Source organism: Eretmochelys imbricata, chromosome 1 (genome assembly GCF_965152235.1).
Source record: "Eretmochelys imbricata isolate rEreImb1 chromosome 1, rEreImb1.hap1, whole genome shotgun sequence".
Lineage (NCBI taxonomy): Eukaryota > Metazoa > Chordata > Testudines > Cheloniidae > Eretmochelys > Eretmochelys imbricata.
The window spans coordinates 121,251,102-121,272,716 of record NC_135572.1 but is presented as its reverse complement, the minus strand read 5'-3'; the positions used below and the strand labels follow the sequence as shown (position 1 = coordinate 121,272,716).

Below are 21,615 nucleotides of genomic sequence, written 5' to 3'. Positions count from 1 at the left end.
TGTTCATCTTTAATACCATTTCCACTCACTTTAGAACATTAAAATGCTGTTGGAATCCGAAAAGTGACCCTGTAAAATTGTAGAATTCCAAATTTTCTCAGTATTCAAGTAACATTTTTTTTTGTAATTGCCAGCTCTGCAAATTCAGCCTACACTCTGGGTCAAGCTGGGGTCATTGCCTTGTGAATCATCAAATGGCACAACCTTTATTGAGGAACTTTTAAATACTTAACTGTTCTGTTGCTGTATGAACCATAAAAAAATCTAGTTTTGTTCTGTAGCTATATTAGCTCTGCAGCATTAGCACCAGTAAAAAGTAGTAAAATCTTAGTTGTTATAAACGTAAGATAAAACTCACTCCCTGTGTGTGTATATCATTTTTTACATAGTCACTTTTCTCCCCATAACTACGCTTGGATTCACCTAATATTGTTAGTGGAAAGTTCTGTATTGCCCACTTCACTGGGTGTTAAATTGACTAATTCAGAGTCCTTTGACAAGTTCCCAAGCCTCTTAATCTTACGCTGTTTTCATTGTAGTGAATATAAAACGGTAAAAAAGCTGCAAATGCTGGTCACCTGATCATTTGGAAAAATACAAAAAGCTGTGCACTGTTTTGGTGGTGGTTGTAAATTTTCAGCAAATTAACTGTTTAATATTTTGGCTTCTGTTTGCAGAGTGTTAGATCCACACCACAAAATGAAGCTATAACAGTACACTTTAAGCCAGTTACATTAAAAGCTTCTGAAAGTAAATATACCAAAGTTGCAAGCATTAGTTTTGATGGTAAGTATTTTTTCTTTCTTTAGAAATATTTTAAAATTTCTACAAAGAGCTACTGCAATCTCATGAAAATTTGAAAAATGCTTCTTCAGGAAAATGTCTGTGCTGTGTGATATTTCTCGGGAAAATGAGTAATTTCTTCTCATGTCAGACTTTTGTTGATGAGACCATCAAAACTGATTTATTTGGAAATAATTATGCCATGTAAAACTGTAAACTAATCGTTTTAGTTGGTTAGTAGCAGGAATAGATGAATTCTAAAGTACTCCATCTTCTAAACATTAAAAATAATGGAATAGCAAAATTACTTGGATGCATAAGCAGAATTGTCTGTAGAATATATCAGTTTTTAGTTGACTGTTTATTAAAGGTAAAACAGAATTATTGATGGTAAAAATTAGGTATCTATGAATATCAAGAAAGCAGATACTTTCCTTATACTTTAGTAATAGGAATTTGGACAGGATGTATCATTTCTTGGATCTACATCAGATCAGAAAATTTTTCCAGAAGATATGAAAATAATTCTATATACCATGGAATCCTCCCCAGCACTCTGCTGTGAATTTTAAGTTTATTTTGTTTTGAAATAGACTTCTTTGGTGTGCAGAATAGAACTTCCACTGGTATCCTTTTGCATCAAAGAGAGCACGTACTGCTCACGTATAAGTGCTCACGTATAAGTGGCTATCACTTATATCCCACCAGTCCATTAGAGAGACTTGGTGGTTCGTTTCCTTTTCCAACCAAACCTCATGTGGTCAATATGGCCCTGCAATTTTATAGGAAAAAGTGCATAAAACATACCTGTTTTCTACCAGAGTTTTTATTGAGTTGTCAGAATAAGTGTTCGAGGCATCCACAAGATATTACAGTAAAAATATTACAGGGTGTAGTATGTCTCACAGGCTGAAATGACTCAAAATGGAGGTTTATGTGTTCAGATATCATTCATTTTGAGATGAACCAAGACACAATGTTGGGAGACTCCCCAAGTAAATTATAATCATTGCAACTTTTAAGATTCTAATACTAAAATTTTGCAAGAAGAGAGTTAAATAAGAAGTTAGGACACATATTCTAGACTTGCTGAATGCCCCCAGCTTGAGACAAGGATTTGTCCAGATGTAGAAATTTGAAGAAAAAACATATAATGAAGACAAATAGATATAAAATGAGTGTGGCAGGGCACTTAAAGTTGCTTAGGGTGAAGTTGCAGACTCAGCTGGGTAGAACATTCTGTCTAATAGACCATTTGCAGCATTTAAGTGGTTGGCTGATGGGTTGGGTTAACGAAGAGGACCTATTTTGAACATTTTTCAGATTTTACTGCCCTAATATATGAAAATGGTAGGTGTTTGTGGCTTCCACCAGCCAATATTCATGACTTCATTAACTGCTTTCTTGTGGTGTTTCTACAAGCATGATGTTCTGCTTGCTCTGAGGCCTTTGGAACAACCCCTGAAGGCTTCTGTCTTGTTTCAGCTTGTACTACTTGAGTCCTTGCAAGCACTGTGGTTTTGCTTATTTCTATAGTCTTCCAGATTAAAACGTCCAGGTTTTTTTTTTCTTTCCTTTTTTAATAATATTGGATCCCTGTGACTTTTATTTGAGGTTTATTCCATGCCACTCCCTGAAACTTTCCTTAGGGAAAAGATTCAGTTTCCTCCCCCATCACAACCTTACCTCACAAATAGCTTTCTAGAGTAACTTGTTGGATGATTCCTTATCTACTTCAACAAGGCTCAAATTGGGACATAATTCTGTTGTACTCTGCTCCCAATAACTACTGGTCTGAGAGTTTGGACTGAGTATTCTTTTTTAAATCACTGCCAAATGTCCAGTATGATTGTTTGCCTAAAAATATTCAGTCTTAAGAATCTCTCCAGCTCCACCATATGCAGCCTATTAATACTAGTAAATGTCTTTTAATAGAAAGTATCTCATCTGGTAGCAACAGGTAATCTTTAAGAAGTCCTTTAGAATAAGGAATGTGAAGATAGAGGTCACATGGTTTTTAAATAACTTTGCCCTGGTCTATTGGTGACTAAGGTACCCATCTTCTTATGCATATAGAGAAAAAAATTACAGCTTTGATGTTTTATGTATAAATCAGTTAGGTGAGAAAAATGATCCTACTACTGGTTTGCAGCAGTTAACTTTTAATGGCAGCTTTAATTGCTTAACAATGAAATTTTAAGAATGAAGAATAGCTATTGATTTACTACTTTATGTAAATAAAGTGATCACATAACTTATTTTATTCTTTGTCATACATGTGCAGCCTCAAAAGCAAAAAGATCTTCTCAGTCTTCTGGAAAAATAACTGTTAAAGCAAAAGAGAAGAGTTATTCAAAACTTGAAATTCCATATCAAGCAGAAATATTAGATGGGTAAGTTTGTATAAACGGAGTGCTGATTAAAAGTTAAACACTGAGAATCAGCTGCTTTTCTGTCTCTTATTGTGTTAGTGGAATAAGGTTATTGCTCATGTACTCCTAACTATGGCGTTCTGCCAGTAGCACAGCTGCTGGTTCTAATTTTTTGCTTTCTTGGGATAGTAGATGAGCTAGTGTTACTCAGTAACACATAAGCTAATTTCAAGATTTGGACTTTCAGTGGCTTTCATGAGTCATTTACCTAAGTGGCTTGCGACTATGTACTTCATATTTTCAGAATGCAAACTTGTATCACTTGCTCTTCTTTTCTAAAACATTGGAACAATCACTGTTTTGTGCTTGGATTGCCCTGCCACTGTACCTTGAAGCAGGGGTATAGAGTATACAGTGGGAGAGCCATCCCTTTTGTGTGAATTGACTGCTTTTAGTCTTTGGAGGTAAAGAGCACAGGAGATTATTTTTGAGGAAAATCTTAAATTTTGGATACATTTTTCTTTTTAAATAGATATTTAGGATTTGATCATGCTGCCACGTTGTTTCACATCCGGGACAGTCCTGCTGACTCTGTGGAAAGGCCAATCTATCTTACAAATACATTCAGTTTTGCAGTCCTCATTCATGATGTTGTGTTACCAGAAGAAATAAAAACAATGTTTAAAGTAAGCCCAATTCCAATGAAGGTTTTACCTAATATTAAATATTTAATGAACTGTACTATTTTATATTTTAACATTGGTCTTATTTCTTCACTAATTTAGGTCCAGAACTTCAGCAAACCAGTCTTGATTCCACCTAATGAATCCATATATATTTTCACACTTTATTTTATGCCTTCCACGTCATCTGTTCATATAGATAACAATATTTTACTTATCACCAACGCTTCTAAATTTCAACTGCCTGTGCGGGCATACACAGGTTTTTTAGATGTAAGTATGTATTTTTCCTTGAAAAATCACGCTAGATCAAAGAATAATAATTTGATTTCCTTGGTCTTTCTCCATGGTAGCTGTTCAATTCCTCTGTGATTTAAAACAAAAAAGTAAACCAAATTTTGCTGCCCCTTCCCTGTGAGGTTCTCAACGTACTAAATAATTTGTCAGGGATTCGGTTAATGTGGTGAGGTTTTTTCCCCTGTTTTTTTCCATACTTTCTCTGTTATGTGGTTTGTTTGCCTTATTCTATACATGAACTAAAGTCCCAGATTTTTAATGCTTTCACTTATTAATGCATTTGCTAGTGAATTCTGATTTTGAATGTACTGTGTATTTTTAAGTGCAGCTATAATGCCTTTCTTAATCTCTCTAGTACTTCGTATTACCCCCCAAACTCGAGGAGCGTTTCATAGATTTTGGGATACTGAGTGCAACAGAAACTACTAGCATTTTATTTGTAATCATCAACAGTAATCCCATTGAGGTAAGAATCAACATATTTTAAATTCCTGTTTGTTGTAGTACGTTTTTGCATCTATGTCATTGCGGAGATTGTCATCTTTGTCTTTTTTTAAGCTGGCTATAAAAAGCTGGCATGTTATAGGGGATGGCTTGACTATAGAACTCCTGGTTACCGAAAAAGGCAATAGAACCACAATAATTGCAAACCTTCCAGAATTAGAAAATGCCAGTGTATCTGATCAATCTTCAGTAAGTAAACCCTTCTTCTTGAGTCCTTAGTTAAAAGCTGCATGTAGCACACTGATAAGTGATGATAAATAATGTAGCAATGATTGACGTAAGTATAACTTTCTGTCATGAAGATATTTGCAGGATAATGAACAAGGTAGTATGTTTCGAATAGAAGGTAAAATAAATGTGTTCATATGTGGGATAGTTGTAGCCTAAGGGTACACTTGATGGATTGGTGAGTTTCTAAAATAAAATGTTCAGAAAGCTGAATCTTGGTATACACGCTTCCTGGGTCATTGCATATTAGTCATGTCCCTGGTCACTTTCTAGAGTTGAATGAACTTTGTGAACTAGCCATTCATAACAGCTGCTCAGGAGGTGAAAGTGATTCAAGCAAATAGCAGCAGGTTACACTCTACTTTCCTCAGCTGCTCTTATGAAGTATAAGTGGTACTTGTGGAGATACAAAGATGGGGTCAACCTGTGAGTTTCTTTGTTTACAGAATGTGCCCACTGCAACCATAGTGGGTCTTTGTCCGGCTAGCTGGAAGAAAAGGGGCGTTGCCCCTTTATGGGCTCCCTTGCAGTAGGTGGAGAGAAAGGAATAAAGTCATGGCCTAATTAAACCAAATCCATGGCTTCCTGTCCGTCTTCTGGTGTGGATGAACAATGGACAGAAAGTTTATTTTTTATAATGTTTTTATTTTATTTGTATAGGCAGCTTGCAGGGATTGACAATTAACCCACTATCACTGATGCTGCTCATAGTATTAAATCATAATACCATTGTTAACATTAATGCAGAGCATCCACAAATCCCAAGCTTGGTTCTGCTGTTCTTACCATAGTTAAATAACTCACTGTGCTCTCTGTCATGATATGTTGTGTTCTGTTTTGGACAATTAGGTCTTATAAAGGGAAATATTAATCAAGGTAACACTGTAAATGTTCATGGTGGTTTGCAAACAAGTTTAAAAAAACATCTCCCTGGGCTAAGGAATTTACAGTCTAATTTAATCAGAATATTGTTTAAGTTGAAAGAAAAATTGTTTTGCAGCTAATGTATGTAATTTAAACAGATTCTGTATTGGTATATAGAACTTGCAGTTTATTAGGTACGTTTCCTACTAACATTTCTGTTTATATTGGAAGAATGTGGCATAAAACATAAATGATTCATTATATATTTCTACCACTTACAGGTAATATTAGCATCTGGTTATTATGCTGTGTTTAGAGTAAAACTAATAGCAAAAGAACTTGAAGGAATTCATGATGGAGCCCTACAAATAACAACAGATTATGAGGTATACTTATTGCCTACCTAAATGACAGTGGTGCTGCCATAGATGAGATGAGTTAATTGTTATATTTCGGCTATTGGGTAAAAGACATTTTATCCTATTGTGGACTGGTACTTTGTGCTATACTTAAAGATTTTTTTAACTGACTGAGATATTAACTCTGAAAAGCAGTTGCTACATTGGTGCAATAGTTGCTTGCCATAACTGATGATGCAAACCACATCAGTAATGAACTATGAAGTCATAACAATTCCATTAATGACATGTCTGGATCCCAGTGGATAGAATACTATATTAAGCATATGTTGCAGTGAAATACAGTGGTACTGTATTTGCTCTGAAGGGATTTGAAAAAAGGCAAGTTTCACTCAGCTTTCCACTTTGCTTTTGGAATCTCTGTTTCAATCTATTATGTGACGCTTCAAGGTGAGTCCAAGTGCATTGAGGGTCGATGCATACTCAAAGCACCATGGCATGAATCTTTTGACGTGGTATATCGTGATGACACTCTTAGTGTATCATGTCTGTCATTTGTGTGAAAGCATAATAGCTCAGTTTTTTCTCAAAGCTCATTGTAGCACATCCTTTTGAAACTTTTAGAATGTGTTATCCGCCCACAATATGGAGTCGTACTGTTGGAGAGAAGTAATGAAAAGTTACTTAACTTGACCTCTTTGGTCTTCAGTGCTAATATCCACAAAACAAGATATATTCTAATCTCTACAATAAGAGGAGTAACCTTGAAGCATATGATGGGATCACTTTCATTTTTAACAACTTTTGACTGTAGCTTCCAATGTCTTTAAGTATGTGTTGATATAGCATATTATAAACTATATTGTGAACATTTTGTTTGTTTTTGTGGATTTATGGAGTCGGGAAGTGTTGTAGCTTATTCTGGATGCAGCTACAGAAAAAAGGGGATATTTTAAAAGTCTTCCAGTATTCTGTATTTGTCAGAAATAGTATTGGCATTTGTTTGCATATGCACAGATGCATACATATTTGACCCTCTGGGCAGCTGTAAAATCTGAAGCTGTTTGTTTTTTCCTGTGTGTGCACACATTTCAGTCCTTTTCTGATTGTGAGGACTTCGTTGGACTGATATCTGTTCATCTTTAATATTACTTATATATATTCCAATCCCTAAAACAAATGTTTGTGTCTACAGCTTAACACTACCATGATTTATAGTGCTTCTAGAGCAGTTTAATATCTCCTGTGTAAACACAAGTGCAGTATTTTTAAGAAGATGTATTTTCCAAGGAAAAACAAAAATGCCCATTGGGAAGGTTGTAACTTGCTTGTATGTTTTATTCTGCCTTGTACTGAGTTGCATATAAATTGGTAGAATGCGATTAAGGAAAAATGGGCTTCTTAATTTTTTTCCTGGTAAACATTTGACTTGAGGAATTTTCTTTTAGAAAATTGGCTGAGTAATCAAAATATTGGGCTGGAGACTTTAAAATAATCATCCTTACATTAAACTTTACACACTTGGTTGTCATATCATTATGCCAAGTCTGTGTGGCTTGATTATATGTAAATATGAAACAGGAATAATAGAACTTTAGATTTTTAAGAAAATGTGTTGGTGTAACTAAAAACAGAAATAAAAGGATGAGTAGACAGACATATAAAGATTCCACTTGGGGAAGATGTATTACTAAACTTCTCTTGTTCTTTCAGATTTTGACAATTCCTGTGAAGGCTGTAATAGCTGTGGGTTCACTGACTTGCTCCCCTAAACACATTCACCTTCCTCCTTCCTTTCCAGTAAGATCTTTTGTTCACAATATTTTCTTTCTTTTTTTCTTCGGATCCTTTTCAGGAGCAACTTCCTTTATGATTTACTTTGACTTCTGAATTGCTATGCTGGAGGGAACAGTGGTGATTATTCTTAAACTCTCATTAGCCAGCAATATAGAAGCTCTCATCACCCCAGATGCTAGGCATGACACACACCTCAGTGCCTCTTTTATTGTATCACTTGTACAGAACCTGGGATATTGACTCCTGGCCCAGACGTGGCTCTCTATTCAGCTTCGCTATGATGTAGCTGTAGTCAGTTGTTTTCCCCATCATTCCTTCTACGTTAGTGCCAGGAATAAGAGAAAGGCATCTATTTATATCAGCAAAAAGAAAAGGAGTACTTGTGGCACCTTAGAGACTAACACATTTATTTGAGCATAAGCTTTTGTGAGCTACATCCGATGAAGTGAGCTGTAGCTCACGAAAGCCTTTGCTCAAATAAATATGTTAGTCTCTGAGGTGCCACAAGTACTCCTTTTCTTTTTGCGAATACAGACTAACATGGCTGCTACTCTGAAACCTATTTATATCAGGTATATCTTCAGATTTCTGAGACCTTCAGAAGAAAGACTGTGAAACCAAAGAAACTCTTAAGTTGGCCAGTTTTACAAAAATTCAAGATTAGTTGTGCATTTAGCATTGTTTCCGAACCTGGAGATGGGTCGCCCTTAAGGGCACATGTGCACAGTACAGCAAGGAAGTTGTATGATCCTGGATCCACTTTAATCCCTCTGTAGACACACAATGACTGCTTATGGGGATCTGCCTATCTTTCATCGCTGCTGCTGCTGCAGTCTTCATGAACTGAGCCCCAGAAGCAGCTGATTTTGTACAGGGCTGTGTGTCAGGGAGCAGTCCATTAAACAGATCTTCTCTGCTCCCAGGGCATTTGGCACAATCATGGGATCACATGTAGCCTGGCCCAGCTGTGAGCCATGAATGGATGATCACCCAGTCTGAACAGCATGTAGCCTTCTGATGAGTAGTGAACCAAGGAGAAAGGAAAATCATCCGAGAAAGGAATACAAAAACTAAAAGTGCAGGGGGAGAGGGAGAAGAGAGATGGTAGCAAAGGACCAGTATAGGGGTGCTTTATTGCAAGGGTGTGAGTTGAGTAAAGGATGGGAATTGTATTTTTAAGATTTTTGAAAGGCTGTCAGCTCACAAAGGGGATTATTCAGCTGTATAGTCTCTTCTTGTTAGTAATCACTGTACAGGTTTGAGACAGTGTTTTGATTTAAAACAAACAAAAAAAAACTATTAGTTTTTGCCAAAGAGTTTAATGGAGTCCCAAATTGCCCATTAATAAAAATTGAGTGTATCTTCAAGACTCCATACATGGGGCTCTGGGCACAGTCATTTCTTCCTCCTATGGAATGTGTCCATTCATCAGGACCAAGCCATGTAGTAAACTATCCCTTCATGCACCAGTCATCACGTTGAAAAATTATTTTTCTTGTTTGTGACGCTTCAAGAATTTCCTGAGCCTACAGCCATCATTGGGGCTTGCAAGCCCACAGCTGTGTCTCACCCCAGCTCTAGCACTGAGATATATAAAAGATAAATCTCAGATTTCATTTGAGGGAAGGATGTAAGTTTCTAGTCCTCTTCCTTGCAATAAAACCTTGAAAACATCATTTGTTTGCATCTGTCTGTATTCTTTTGTGAAGGTTGAAAGTAGGTCACTGATCTTTACTAAAGATCACAGGTTATTCATATTCCCCTTCACGTTCACCAGCATTGACCTTTTCAATGAGTGGAAAAACATGACCACAGGTCCCATGATTTTTGGTAGGATCTCCGAGTAGTTTGTGGCTGTGGGGGCTATAGCATGTATACTGCCAGAGATGGTAGTTAGGGCAATCACAATTTCCAGCTAAGCCAGTACTCTACTGAGCATCCTTGGTGGCTTTTTGCCAGAAGAGGGAGTATCTCAGTGAGTGCCAGCATGGTATAGTGAAATAGACACAGGATAGAGAACATGGGGCTCAGGCATTCTAATCAGGGCTTTGCAGATGACACTTAGTTGAGTCACCTAACTCTTCTGATTTAAAATGATGAAATGTGTTACTTACCTGCTTTATAGAGAGAGGGTCATGACTAGAGCTGGTACACAAACTTGGAATTTCAAAAATTGTCTGTGAAACATCCATCTGTTTTTCATGAATTTTCATGCAGGCTTCATCCTGTTTTTTGACCATCTCTGGTTGTGATGTTTTAGTAGTAGTATTTATAAAGCATTGTGTGTGTTCTGAATCAGTGGTTCTCAAAGCCGGTCCGCCGCTTGTTCAGGGAAAGCCCCTGGCAGGCCAGACCGGTTTCTTTACCTGCTGCGTCCACATGTTTGGCCAATCGCAGCTCCCACTGGCCGCAGTCCCCCATTCCAGGCCAGTGGGTGATGCGGGAAGTGGCGCGGGCCAAGGGACGTGCTGGCCGCCCTTCCCGCAGCCCCCATTGGCCTGGAGCGGTGAACCGCGGCCAGTGGGAGCTGCAATCGGCCGAACCTGCAGACAGGGTAGGTAAACAAACTGGTCCGGCCCGCCAGGGGCTTTCCCTGAACAAGCAGCGGACCGGCTTTGAGAACCACTGTTCTAAATTTCACCATATACATACTTGCAACCCAGCAGTAGCTGAGAACCTACTGGACTCCAGAATCCCACTTTATTGTCCCTTTCAAAATACTTCTAAATGTTTGCAGCTATGCACCAGTTCCATCACAAGCAGCTGGTTCCTCTTTTGCCTCGGGACTGAGGGAACCTAAAATCCAGCCCTTGGTCTCCCTCTTTTGGCACTTTTAATGTAAAAGGAGTCAGATAAATTTGGGGAGTATCTCAAAAAATCATCTTACTAACCCTCCTCAAAATACTTAGGGTGGTTCTGTGCATAGTGGTGTGGTATACTGGGAGAGGAATCGGCTCTGTTTTGGAAGAGTGTGGGAGGGCAGAACGAAAAATTCTGTGGGCCTCTGCCAAAATGCTAAGGTAGGTAAATGTTACCTGGGTAGGTAGATGTCTGATGGCTTGCCCACTGTATGTTGTGAGTGGAGGAAATGTATACTGTATAATTTTTTTTTCCTTTCCTTTAGGGGAAAATAGTTCATCAGAGTTTAAATATTATGAATTCCTTCTCTCAGAAGGTAAAAATACAATATGTACGTTCTCTGTCCGAAGATGTGCGGTTTTATTACAAGAGATTAAGGAGCAATAAAGAAGATTTAGAGCCAGGAAAAAAATCAAAGGTTGGAGAGTTTTGTTTATTAGTACTAATAGGCAGTTTTTCTTTAAACGTAACACATTGATAATTTTGCAGTTATTGGGAATTTATTTTCTCTATTTTAGTCAGAGATGCTTGCTTCATCTAGTTATTCTTGTACTTTTTGCAGATAGCAAATATTTATTTTGATCCTGGTTTACAGTGTGGGAATCACTGTTATGTGGGGTTGCCTTTCCTATCTAAATGTAAGTAATTTTCATTTTTGCAATTAAAATCTCAACTTCTTTTCCCTCCACTGATATTGAAGTGTTGTATAAAAGAGTGGTTTTTGTTTTTTAGCTGAACCTAAAGTTCAGCACAGCTTAACGATGCAAGAAGATGCATGGGATTCTGATTGGGATTTGCATGAGAACTTGTTCAGAGTGTGGGCAGGAATCCGAGAGAACTCAGGTCATAGGTGAGTGTATATTTTCCCTGTCCCCTGTGAATCACTTGATTCTTTTTGTTTTGTGTTGCATGTTTACAGTATTGAATTCTTGTGTTGCCAGAGAAGGGCAAGGAATAGTTGCCAGGTTTGCTATTCTAAAAGAATTTGAAGGGGGGGAAAATGACATTTTTCTCAAGGTGCTATGTTTGGCTTAGGTCAGTGCTTATCAAACTTTTTTTTTTTTTTTTCCTGTGGACCACTTGAAAATTCTGAGGGTCTCGGCGGACCACCTAATGAACTTTCCAAATGTTGTTGATACCGTTAGCGATCTATTGTAAAGCACTCTGGATAAAAGCGCTATATAAAAATAACTTAATCATTCATGTTTTTTTGTTCTACAAATAAAAGCACACAACTCATATTTTAATGTCAGTTGTCTTACCTTTCTAACGCGATGGATGTGCGTTCTCTCCCCTGCCATGGCAGCCCCTGAACTGGAGCTGGAAAGGATGGGGGGTCTCTCCCTCTCTCCCCTGCCGTGGCAGCCCCCAAGCTGAGGCTGGGAAGGGCTCTCCCCAGCAGTTGCAGCCCTGGAGCTGAGGAAGGTCACCTCTTTCTCTTGCTGCCACAGCCCTGTGCATCCCAAATTCACCCCACCCCCTCTTCTCACCCCACTGCCCCCTACCGCCTATTGTCCCCCCAAAGCCACGACCTCACCTTACATGTGCGTCTTCTCCAGGGTCCAGGCACCTAATTAGTGGAGTCATGCCTGCCCGGCTCCACTAATTAGGTGGGTTGCCCTTCATTCTCTCATGTGCGGCCGCCCAGGCGTGCACCTTAGAGGGAACTATCCACATACCACCTGAATGGAGCTTGCGGACCACTGGTGGTACACGGACCACAGTTTGAGAACTTCTGGGTTAGGTAAATCAGCTAGTGTGCATTTGTAGATGAGCACCTTTCTAAGAAGTAAACTAGAAGGCTAAAAGAAACCCCAGCTTGCAAAGTATTCGTAAAATGTGTGGTATTGCTTGTGCAAAATAGCTGCTGTGTAAAGCTGCTGTGTTCCTGTTTATCTAGATTGTCTCCTTTTGCCGCTGTACTGAGAGTGCTACTTTTCAGTGATGAATAAAGGAATCCCTTAGTTTTGTGTAAAGTATTTTGGGATACATTTTTGAAAGGTGTTATATGGAGCATAACGATGAGACTAAAAACCTATTCAAACTAATGCCTAAGAAGTTGAACTGTTGTGTGGTGCTACTGTGCTCTGTTAAAAGCATCTGCTATATTTCATGCGTGAAATGGCTGCTTTTCAATGGTGGATAATATGTTCAATGTCTCAGAAGGGTATTGTGTGGATTAGTTAACATTGGCAAAGTGCTTTAGAGATCCTATTTATTATGATGATATCCATTTTAACTTGGATTTTATTAATGTTCTAGACTTTGTGAAAACGCAAAAAGACTTTACATAAGTAATGAAATATTGCAATAGAAATATATCAACAGCATAACCAAAGTGCCTGGCACATCCCTCAGAAAGCACAACAGTAACTCTTAAAGGAAGGGAAATATGACCCTGTCAGAATTCCCCGAAATTATCAGCTTTTGGCAGTTTACAGTAAAGGCTAGAATATTTGAGGAGGAGGGAAAGAAATACAGGAAAACACATTTCCAAATAGTTACATGATACAGTGCATGTGTGAAGCCCTCTAAATTCACTTAAAGAAACAAATAATACAGAGAAACTTTAAACAAAGAATAGGGCACGCTCGGTCTGAATACTGGACAGACCTGACTCTGGTACTAAAGCCCAGAGTGGTATAGTCACACCAACAGAAGGCCTTGGCTGAAGTGCTTGAGACCTGTTGAACCCTGGCTTTTTGTCCATATCTCTAGTACTCCCACCTGTCTACTGAATCTCCACACCAGCTAGTAAGTTTTATTTGGATGTTGGGCTACTCTGTCCCTTACTGGGTGAGAATCTCTTTGGCCTGGTCTGACTACTCATCACACTTATCCTTCTGTTCCATTTCCTCCCTAAACTTGTGCTGTGCACCTTTCAGCATGACAGTGGCGCTCAGAAGAGTGAGTGCACTGAGCAGCTGGGCCAGAGGAGGGACCATCACTGAGGCAAGAGGAAAACTGAAGTAGGGATACAGAAAAATTTGCCATCTTAGTCCAGTTAGACTAGCCGGCTAATGCCCGTCTAATGTCCCCTGATGCAGTTACAATTTGATTCCAAATTGAGGGTCTCAAGTTGGAATCACATTGCAACTGCATCAGGGGACAAACATGTATCCTCAGTACTACCATCCCTAAACTTTCAAATATCATGACCCAGGCCTCAATAAATCATGATTTAATTAAATCATGAGGTTTAACATAAATAAATATGAGATTCTTTTCACTTGCTTTCTGGTTTGGACATTTAGGGTTCACTTGGATCAGATTGTCAAGATTTTTCTCTGCAGCCATGGGAGTTAGGAACTCTTTGAGAAAATCCTAACTTTCATTAAAATCCAATTCAGCACCAGATCCCAGAGTCAGAACACCAAATACCCTGAGACTTGTGATAAAATGGTGGGAGTTGGCATTGCTGTAAAATTGTTCACTGTGTCCTGTATTTATGACATAGACAGACCTTAACACAGTTTGTGAAGCCAGTATAGCTGGAGCTATACTATCTTGGACCAGTGTTTAAAAACAGCTAATGTATATAGAAGTAACTTTACATATCCACTCATGAGTTTTAATACTATTTGACCCTGTTCACACTGAACAGCCAAACAGTATTAGAAAAGGATTTAGCAGTAGCTGTTTACTCTAACTCCCTTTTTGCACCACTGTAGTCAGAGCCTTAGTCATGGTCTCACTACCATAAAACACCTTTGTAACAAAAGAATATTCTGGTAATTGAAGGAGGCATGGGAGGAACAAAACAAGAAAGCATAGAATATTCTGCAGAGGTGTGACAACACAGACAGTGTGGTTGTGTTGTCCTTTTGTGCTTTTGTGCTTTCCTTTTTTATAACTAAAATAGCGGTAGTACAGGTAAAGATCAAATGTTTTACAAAAGTAAAAATATATTGAAGAATGGTGCATTCTACAATAATTATACATTTTCTAGAGTGCATGGAAAGTTAACAAAATGTTGCTTGTTAGGCTATCAACATTCCATTATCACAAGGTAGATTTTATAACTTTTTCCCCCCTAGGTTGAGTGCCATGTTTGAAGTGGACACAGATCTCCAGAAGGATGTAATATTGAAAATCACAGCCGAACTGGCCTGGCCATCCATACTCAGTTCACCACGCCATTTAAGTTTCCCACTTACCAATACCAACAGCTCATCAGTAAGTGTGTGTGTTAATAGGATCATTTTACACTGACACAGCATAGTTTGAAATAGGTCTTAATATTTGGAAAAGTTTCACTATATTCACAATTAATATGCATGTAAACGCTTGTCAAATTGTTACTTTTGTATTAGGAGGAAGAAATTCTTCTAGAAAACCCAGCAGATGTTCCTGTCTATGTTCAATTCCTTCCTTTAGCTCTGTATTCCAACCCATCATCTTTTGTAGACAAATTAATAGAGCGGTAAGTATTGTTTGGAATATTTAAACTCCTTCCTTTGATACCAAATGTGCTTCTTGCAGGGAGGTGGGGGGAATCAATGCAGTATTTATCAACAGCGGCAGTGTTGTAGAGAGAATTCAGAGCTTTAGTATAAATGGGAAATGAAAAGGTAAGGAAACTTTAGTACACTTCCATTGCCAGCCATCAGTTTGGGGCAAAGCTGGTGAGCTAAACAAATGCTTCAGATTTTCCTCTTTGGAAAGCAGAGTGGAGAAGGGAGAGACCAAACAAAATAAGAAAAATGAGTGGCCATTTTATCTGTGTAGTCTTCATTACAGTCATCTTAATATAAATTCTATACTTTTGGTTAGTGTTGAAATCCATAAATTATTTGAAAGTGTTATAAAGGCCATATTGTCAATTATGTGAATTTCATAAATACCTGAACATCCTTTCTTACTGTAATGTAGTTTGGTAAGAAGTATATGTTTATATTTTAGGTTTAACTTGAGTAAGCCAACAAATTTCAATTTGAGGACACTAGAATTCCAGGTTTCCAGAAACTCTGTAAGTATTTCAAAACACTTTCTTCTTTTCTAATGTTTTTACATAGCCACACAAATACTGTATAATAAAAATACAGCCATAGAGTCTTCAAAGTTATTAATGCCATCTGATGTTTGTTGGATATGTTAACGGACATTGCAGAGCAGTTTTCCTGCAAGTCTAGTGTGTAATTCAAATTTAACTTTTTTCCTGTATGTTTATTCTTTTATATAATTATAGAACTTAAAGATGAAAAATATCTGTTGGCTTATTTACCCCCTTACTGATATACAAGTATTCCGTACAGTATATTCTTGGATGCTAGTTTTAAATATCCAGGTGGTGGGGCATCTGTCACTTCACTTTTCATTCAGAATTTTTTGACAGTCTAAATTTTACTTGTGATCCCCCTAAGCAGATGTTCTGCTCAAACGTATAAAAACACTTATTCTTTTCCCTCCAGTTAGTCAGTTTTTAGCTCAGCTATACCTAGTTACTTATTTCAGGGGTTCTCAACCTTTTTCTTTCTGAGGTCCCCACAACATGCTATAAAATCTCTATGGCCCACCTGTGCCACAACAACTGTTTTTCTGCATATAAAAGCCAGAGACAGCCTTAGGGAGGCACAAGCAGGGCAATCGCCCAGGACTCCACACCACAAAGGGTCTTGCAAAGCTAAGGTGCTTAGGCTTCAGCTTTAGCCCTGGATGGCAGGACTCAGGGGCCTGTGCTTCAGCCCACATGCGATGGGGCTTCAGCTTTCTGCCCTGGGCCTCAGCAAGTCTAATGCCAGCCCTGCTTGGCGGGCCCCCTGAAACCTGCTTGTGGTCCCCCGGGGACTGGACTCCTGATTGAGAACCACTGACTTATTTTACTATCGTCTCATAAATCAGTGCTTTCTTCGGTAAGATCAAGATCAGGAAAAGGTCACTGGAGAAATTTTTAGAAATTTTAGATTTGTGTTCTCCTTTTACATTGGTAATACTTAGCCTGACTACCTCAAAGTGTGTTCTGAAGATTTAATTATTGTAGAGCACTTTGAAGATGTGAAGCACTATGTAATTGCAAAGTAGTAATATTAGCGTTGGAGATGCACATGAAACAACCCTCTGAATACCCTGTCCTCTGTGGGTTTTAGGAAACTAGGTGACTATTTTGTAGCTCAAATTGCTCGTGGTGAATAATCAAGTTGCACCGCTTTGAAGTTGGTAATAAATGCAGGATTTTTTGTGCTGTAGATCTTTTGTTTTTCTGTTAAAGGCTATGGTAGCTTAAAAATTAAAAATAACTAGTGTTGCATATCAACTGGTGGCAGAATAGCAGCTGCAACCTGTTTGTTTTTGCCTGATCAAACTCTCATTGACTTAAGACTATTTGTATTTTACCAATTACTTGAAGGGAACTTCCTGTTCATGGTGGACACTCTCATGAATAAATGTTTTTGTGTGTTTTTAAAAAAAAAAAAAACAAACTTTTTTTTTTCTGTTAGAGAATTAGAAGACTTTAACTAGGCTAATTAAGTGTTTAAACAACTTCATCAGGAAGCACCTTTTGATATGAGAATTTTTTAGAAAATATAGTTTGTATGTTCTCACTGGAATCTATGCAAAATTCCCTATTTTTAAAAGTGGTTTTTATTTTTCATTGTCTTAAGGTTCAGCCATTGCAGAGCACTACAGGATTTGCAGAGGGTCTATCTCGACATTTGGTTCTAAACATAGTTTTAAAGCCTGGAGAGAGAAAATCTGTCAAAGTAAAATTTACTCCAGTTCTTAATAAGACTGTTTCATCATTAATTATCATCAGGTATGGTAGGTCTCTGAATTGGGTTTGAGTTAATAAGGTTCTTATTTATGTGTAGGTTACACATTTGACCACTTGTGACCAATAAGTTGTCCCATTGTTTCAAGATTAATTGTGGAATCTCCAGGATTTGGAATGATGGATTTAGTTTGTATACATTACACTATGATTTACAGTGGTCAAAGGCATTCAGTTCATATCTTCTAATATTCATGTGTTACCAATATGCTTTCTATATTAAGAAGTTTAAATTCTTTTCAAGTTCATCTATAGTTCTTGTATTGAAAGTAGGGACGGGTCAAACACTATTTTCCTTAAATATTCTTGCTGTGAGAAGTCAAGAGTTTAAATAAGTGTGTTTACTGTTTGAAAGAAGCATGTAGGAGCTTTGCAGTTCTAAGTGTTAATGATAAAATTTTATAACTAAATCACAAGTTTCTTCACTAAAGTTTAGTATGCTTTGTGTTGGTTACTGCAGCCCCACACCTGCAAATCCTTATGCACGGGAATTGTGAGTGAGATTACTCATATACATAAGACAGTTCTAGGATTGGGATGTAATGTAATATAGTTTGTGAACATGTTTGTCGGAGCAATGGAGTGCATATTTATTTTGCTAAATGTTTCTTCTTTCCCCTATTCTCTTTATACAGAAATAATTTGACTGTAATAGATGCCATTATGGTACAAGGCCAAGGAACAACTGAAAGTCTGAGGGTTGCAGGCAAGCCTCCGGGTCCAGGAAGTTCATTACGTTTTAAGATCACTGAAACGTTATTAAAAGACTGTTCAGAAAGTGAGTATTTTATGAAGACCTATTACACTGAACAGAAAATCTCGTGACATCTGATGTACACAACTACAAATATCTGCAGTAACTAGAAAATATCACTTTTTCTTGTTTTATAATGCCTAGATTAAATGAATCTCTACAAATATGTAAAATGTGTGAACTCATAGTTGATGTACCATGAAAAATATCATATTTCAATATACAAGCAATATTTCTGGGCAAAAATTTTTATTTTCATAGTGTCTTGGGCATTTTGTCATTGTAAACAAATTAATTAAAAAATGGAAACATACAGATGAAGGTCTGTCTAACATTACTTTAATTTAAAGTGATGGATACTAGTGGCTATATAACCTCAATTTTTAAGAGCAGAAGAGTGAAGACAGATAAAAGTTACAGAAAACCCACTAGAATGGCCCTGGATCTCTCAGTCGGAGAATAGGTGAACCGAAGAAGCAACCAGCCCTCTGTCTTCCCGAATCCTTTAGCAGCCCTCAATGCTAACAGTTTGTGTGGGGGGCAGGGAAGGGAGAGGGTACAGGAATTGGGGCTAAAGAACTAGTCAAGAAGATTTGGCCTTCAGCCTTTGCCAGAGATCTATGGTATTTCTTCATGGATGGTCAGACAAATCCTTCTCCATTGAGTGATGTGTGGAAAACTGAGTTGAAGTTGAAAACTCAGCTCCTACCTCTGAACATATGCCTCACATTGGTTTTCCATATTCCTTTTAACAATGCTGACTTCAATGTCTTTGACGTCATCCATGAGCTTTATTTTCAGGATAGAAAAGAATTTAGTGTTAGTAAGTGTAGTATTATCTGTACTCTATCGAAATTAATGTTTACAACGTTCAGTTAAATGCTGCTAGTAGAGAAACTGTGTACAGAGGCAAAGTAGACACAGTGATGGAACAGTAACTTACACTACTACACAATTGGGGTGGGGGCTGGTTTTTTATAAGCAATATTAGTCTCAATAGCTTTCTCCAGGTTTTTTGTGAGAGAATCGAATGCTCTGGAATTGGACAAAAACCATTCTACTTGACAGCCATCTGACACTGCTTGCAGAGACCTCTGTTTTAACATCTTGTCCAAAGGTCAGCACTTAAACCATCCACCACTTCCCTGACATATGTATTTCCTAGTGTCACTGTTGGGCTTAAAGTGAGAATGGTACTAACAGAACTTCGCAAGCATTTTTTGTAGATAATGAATTTACTGCACTATACTGGCTTAACACAGTCCTAATTGCTTTGTTCTATATCTTTTTAGAAATGAAATTAAAAGAACCAAATTTCACACTGAAAAGAACATTCAAAGTGGAGAACACAGGGCAGCTTCAGATTAACGTGAAGTCCATGGAAATCAGTGGATATACATGTGAAGGATATGGATTTAAAGTTGTTAACTGTCAAGAGTTTGCACTAAGTGCTAATGCCTCTAAAGACATTGTCATATTGTAAGTACATTGTTGTTGAAGAGTGAGGCCATTTCCTCATGTAGATCATTTGAGAATAGTCTTACATTAGAAAATGTATGTACAAAGCTTTACTCAGTAAGAAATCGGTGTTGGTTAAATCCTTTTTTTTTCCCATTTAAACTTTGAGTTGCTTAATTTTCTTCTGTACAAACAAAGATTGTGAAGCTTCCTTTCCTTTCTAAAAGTGGAACAAACTGTTTGCAAGAACTTATTAAAGAGATTTCACAGCTGAGTACAGTGTTGTATTTACTGGATGGTGATGAAACAATTTGCTGTAAACTTGGAATTGTATAAACAGATGAATATTAAGACAACTTCATTCAGGATCTCGTAGAATATAGACGTAGATTAACATATCCTTTTGGTTAATTGTGGTGTGTACTGAAAAGGATCCATCTCTGTATTATGAGTGCTCCTATCATAACATACAGCATTTTAACCCTGCGGGTTTTGTGTATGCTGCACTGACTGAAATTGTAGTGGGTGTTTTAATCAAGAATTGGCTACAGAAAGGACCCTTTGCTCCAAAAATGATCTTTGGGACCTGATTGTATTTAATGCTTCTTTTGTGTACTGATTGATTAGCCTTTACTAAAAATTCATAGAATTTAAAACAGTAAAGGAGCACTCTAAGTAGTCTGGCCTGCTGCATAACACAGGCCATAGAATTTCACCCATTAATACCTGCATCAAGCTCAACAATTAGTGATGAGACTACAGCTTAGCTTTCTAGAAAGATATTCAGTCTTGACTTGAAGATGAAGTGACGAACTTTCCACTTTTCTTGGTAATCTGTTTCATTGCTTAATGACTGTCACTCTTAAATTTTGCATTTTTTGCATAATTTTAGTTTGATTTTTTTCTTAAAGGAAAAAAAATGGGTCCAAATTTAATTCCAGCTATTGTATCTAGTTGGCTTAATCTGCTAGATAAAACTGCCCTCTGGTATTGGCTTAATTCTAGGCTTTAATCTTCCCTCTTATTGAATATGTTCTTTCTGTGTATGTACTTAAAGATTTATTTCATTGTCTCTTAAGTTACTTGAATAATATCCATAGGTACTATTTGGCAAAGGTGTATGGGAGACTAATGATCATCCCACTGATTCAGTCAGTTTCAGCAAACCTCTCCAAATTACAGTCATTGCAGTCGCTATTATCTTTTTAAAATATGAAAAGGATGAATAATGCAAATTATTTAGAACTTAAAACTGTCATACTAGACTTAGTCTTAAAATATGGACAGTTGTAACAATCTGCATTTACTTTTTCAGGTTTACACCAGATTTCACTGCTTCCAGAGTCATTCGTGAACTGAAATTCATTACAGCAGGAGGCTCTGAATTTATATTTGTATTGAATGCATCTCTTCCATATCATATGTTAGCAACATGTGCAGAAGCCCTGCCCAGACCGAACTGGGAGCTGGCACTGTACATAATCATCTCAGGAATAATGAGGTATGAGTTGCTTGTACCTGCATAATGTACGTGGAGTTGTCTGAGTTTAAATACAAAATACAGAGGGTAGATGCTTAGATTTTAGTATAATTTAGGATACATTTTGTATACAGTGTAATTGGTAATTGATGTAAAATAACGTATTATGGTAAGATGAAGTTAAGAACAAGCAGGTGCAAACTACTATGGATTTTGTGCTAACACCATGGTGTTGGGAATTCTAACTTTCTGTGAAAAACAAATGCAAAATACAGTATATATGTTTGCCCAGAACATCTTTGCTAAGATCAAATATTGTACTCCTATTAACCATGAAGATGTGTGATTGTTTATAGCTGTAACTAAACCAGACTTGAACCAAGTTATGAATTGAGGCAACGTTGTTAA

The 21,615-nt window shown here is 37.5% G+C and overlaps 1 protein-coding gene across 2 annotated transcripts in view; it reads left to right on the top strand.

Annotated features, from left to right (window-relative positions):
* TMEM131 (transmembrane protein 131) overlaps positions 1-21,615 on the top strand; it is a 183,903-nt gene that overhangs the window by 129,293 nt on the left and 32,995 nt on the right. For both annotated transcript variants that reach the window (XM_077814779.1, XM_077814774.1), the window contains exons 12-29: positions 678-786; positions 3,068-3,176; positions 3,688-3,841; positions 3,941-4,111; positions 4,491-4,601; positions 4,694-4,828; positions 6,013-6,117; positions 7,804-7,890; positions 11,012-11,164; positions 11,309-11,384; positions 11,479-11,596; positions 14,784-14,922; positions 15,060-15,169; positions 15,649-15,715; positions 17,349-17,500; positions 18,151-18,293; positions 19,562-19,748; positions 21,043-21,228. In XM_077814779.1, the coding sequence (XP_077670905.1) occupies positions 678-786; positions 3,068-3,176; positions 3,688-3,841; positions 3,941-4,111; positions 4,491-4,601; positions 4,694-4,828; positions 6,013-6,117; positions 7,804-7,890; positions 11,012-11,164; positions 11,309-11,384; positions 11,479-11,596; positions 14,784-14,922; positions 15,060-15,169; positions 15,649-15,715; positions 17,349-17,500; positions 18,151-18,293; positions 19,562-19,748; positions 21,043-21,228 (2,312 nt within the window). The remainder of the gene's footprint in view (positions 1-677; positions 787-3,067; positions 3,177-3,687; positions 3,842-3,940; positions 4,112-4,490; positions 4,602-4,693; positions 4,829-6,012; positions 6,118-7,803; positions 7,891-11,011; positions 11,165-11,308; positions 11,385-11,478; positions 11,597-14,783; positions 14,923-15,059; positions 15,170-15,648; positions 15,716-17,348; positions 17,501-18,150; positions 18,294-19,561; positions 19,749-21,042; positions 21,229-21,615) is intronic.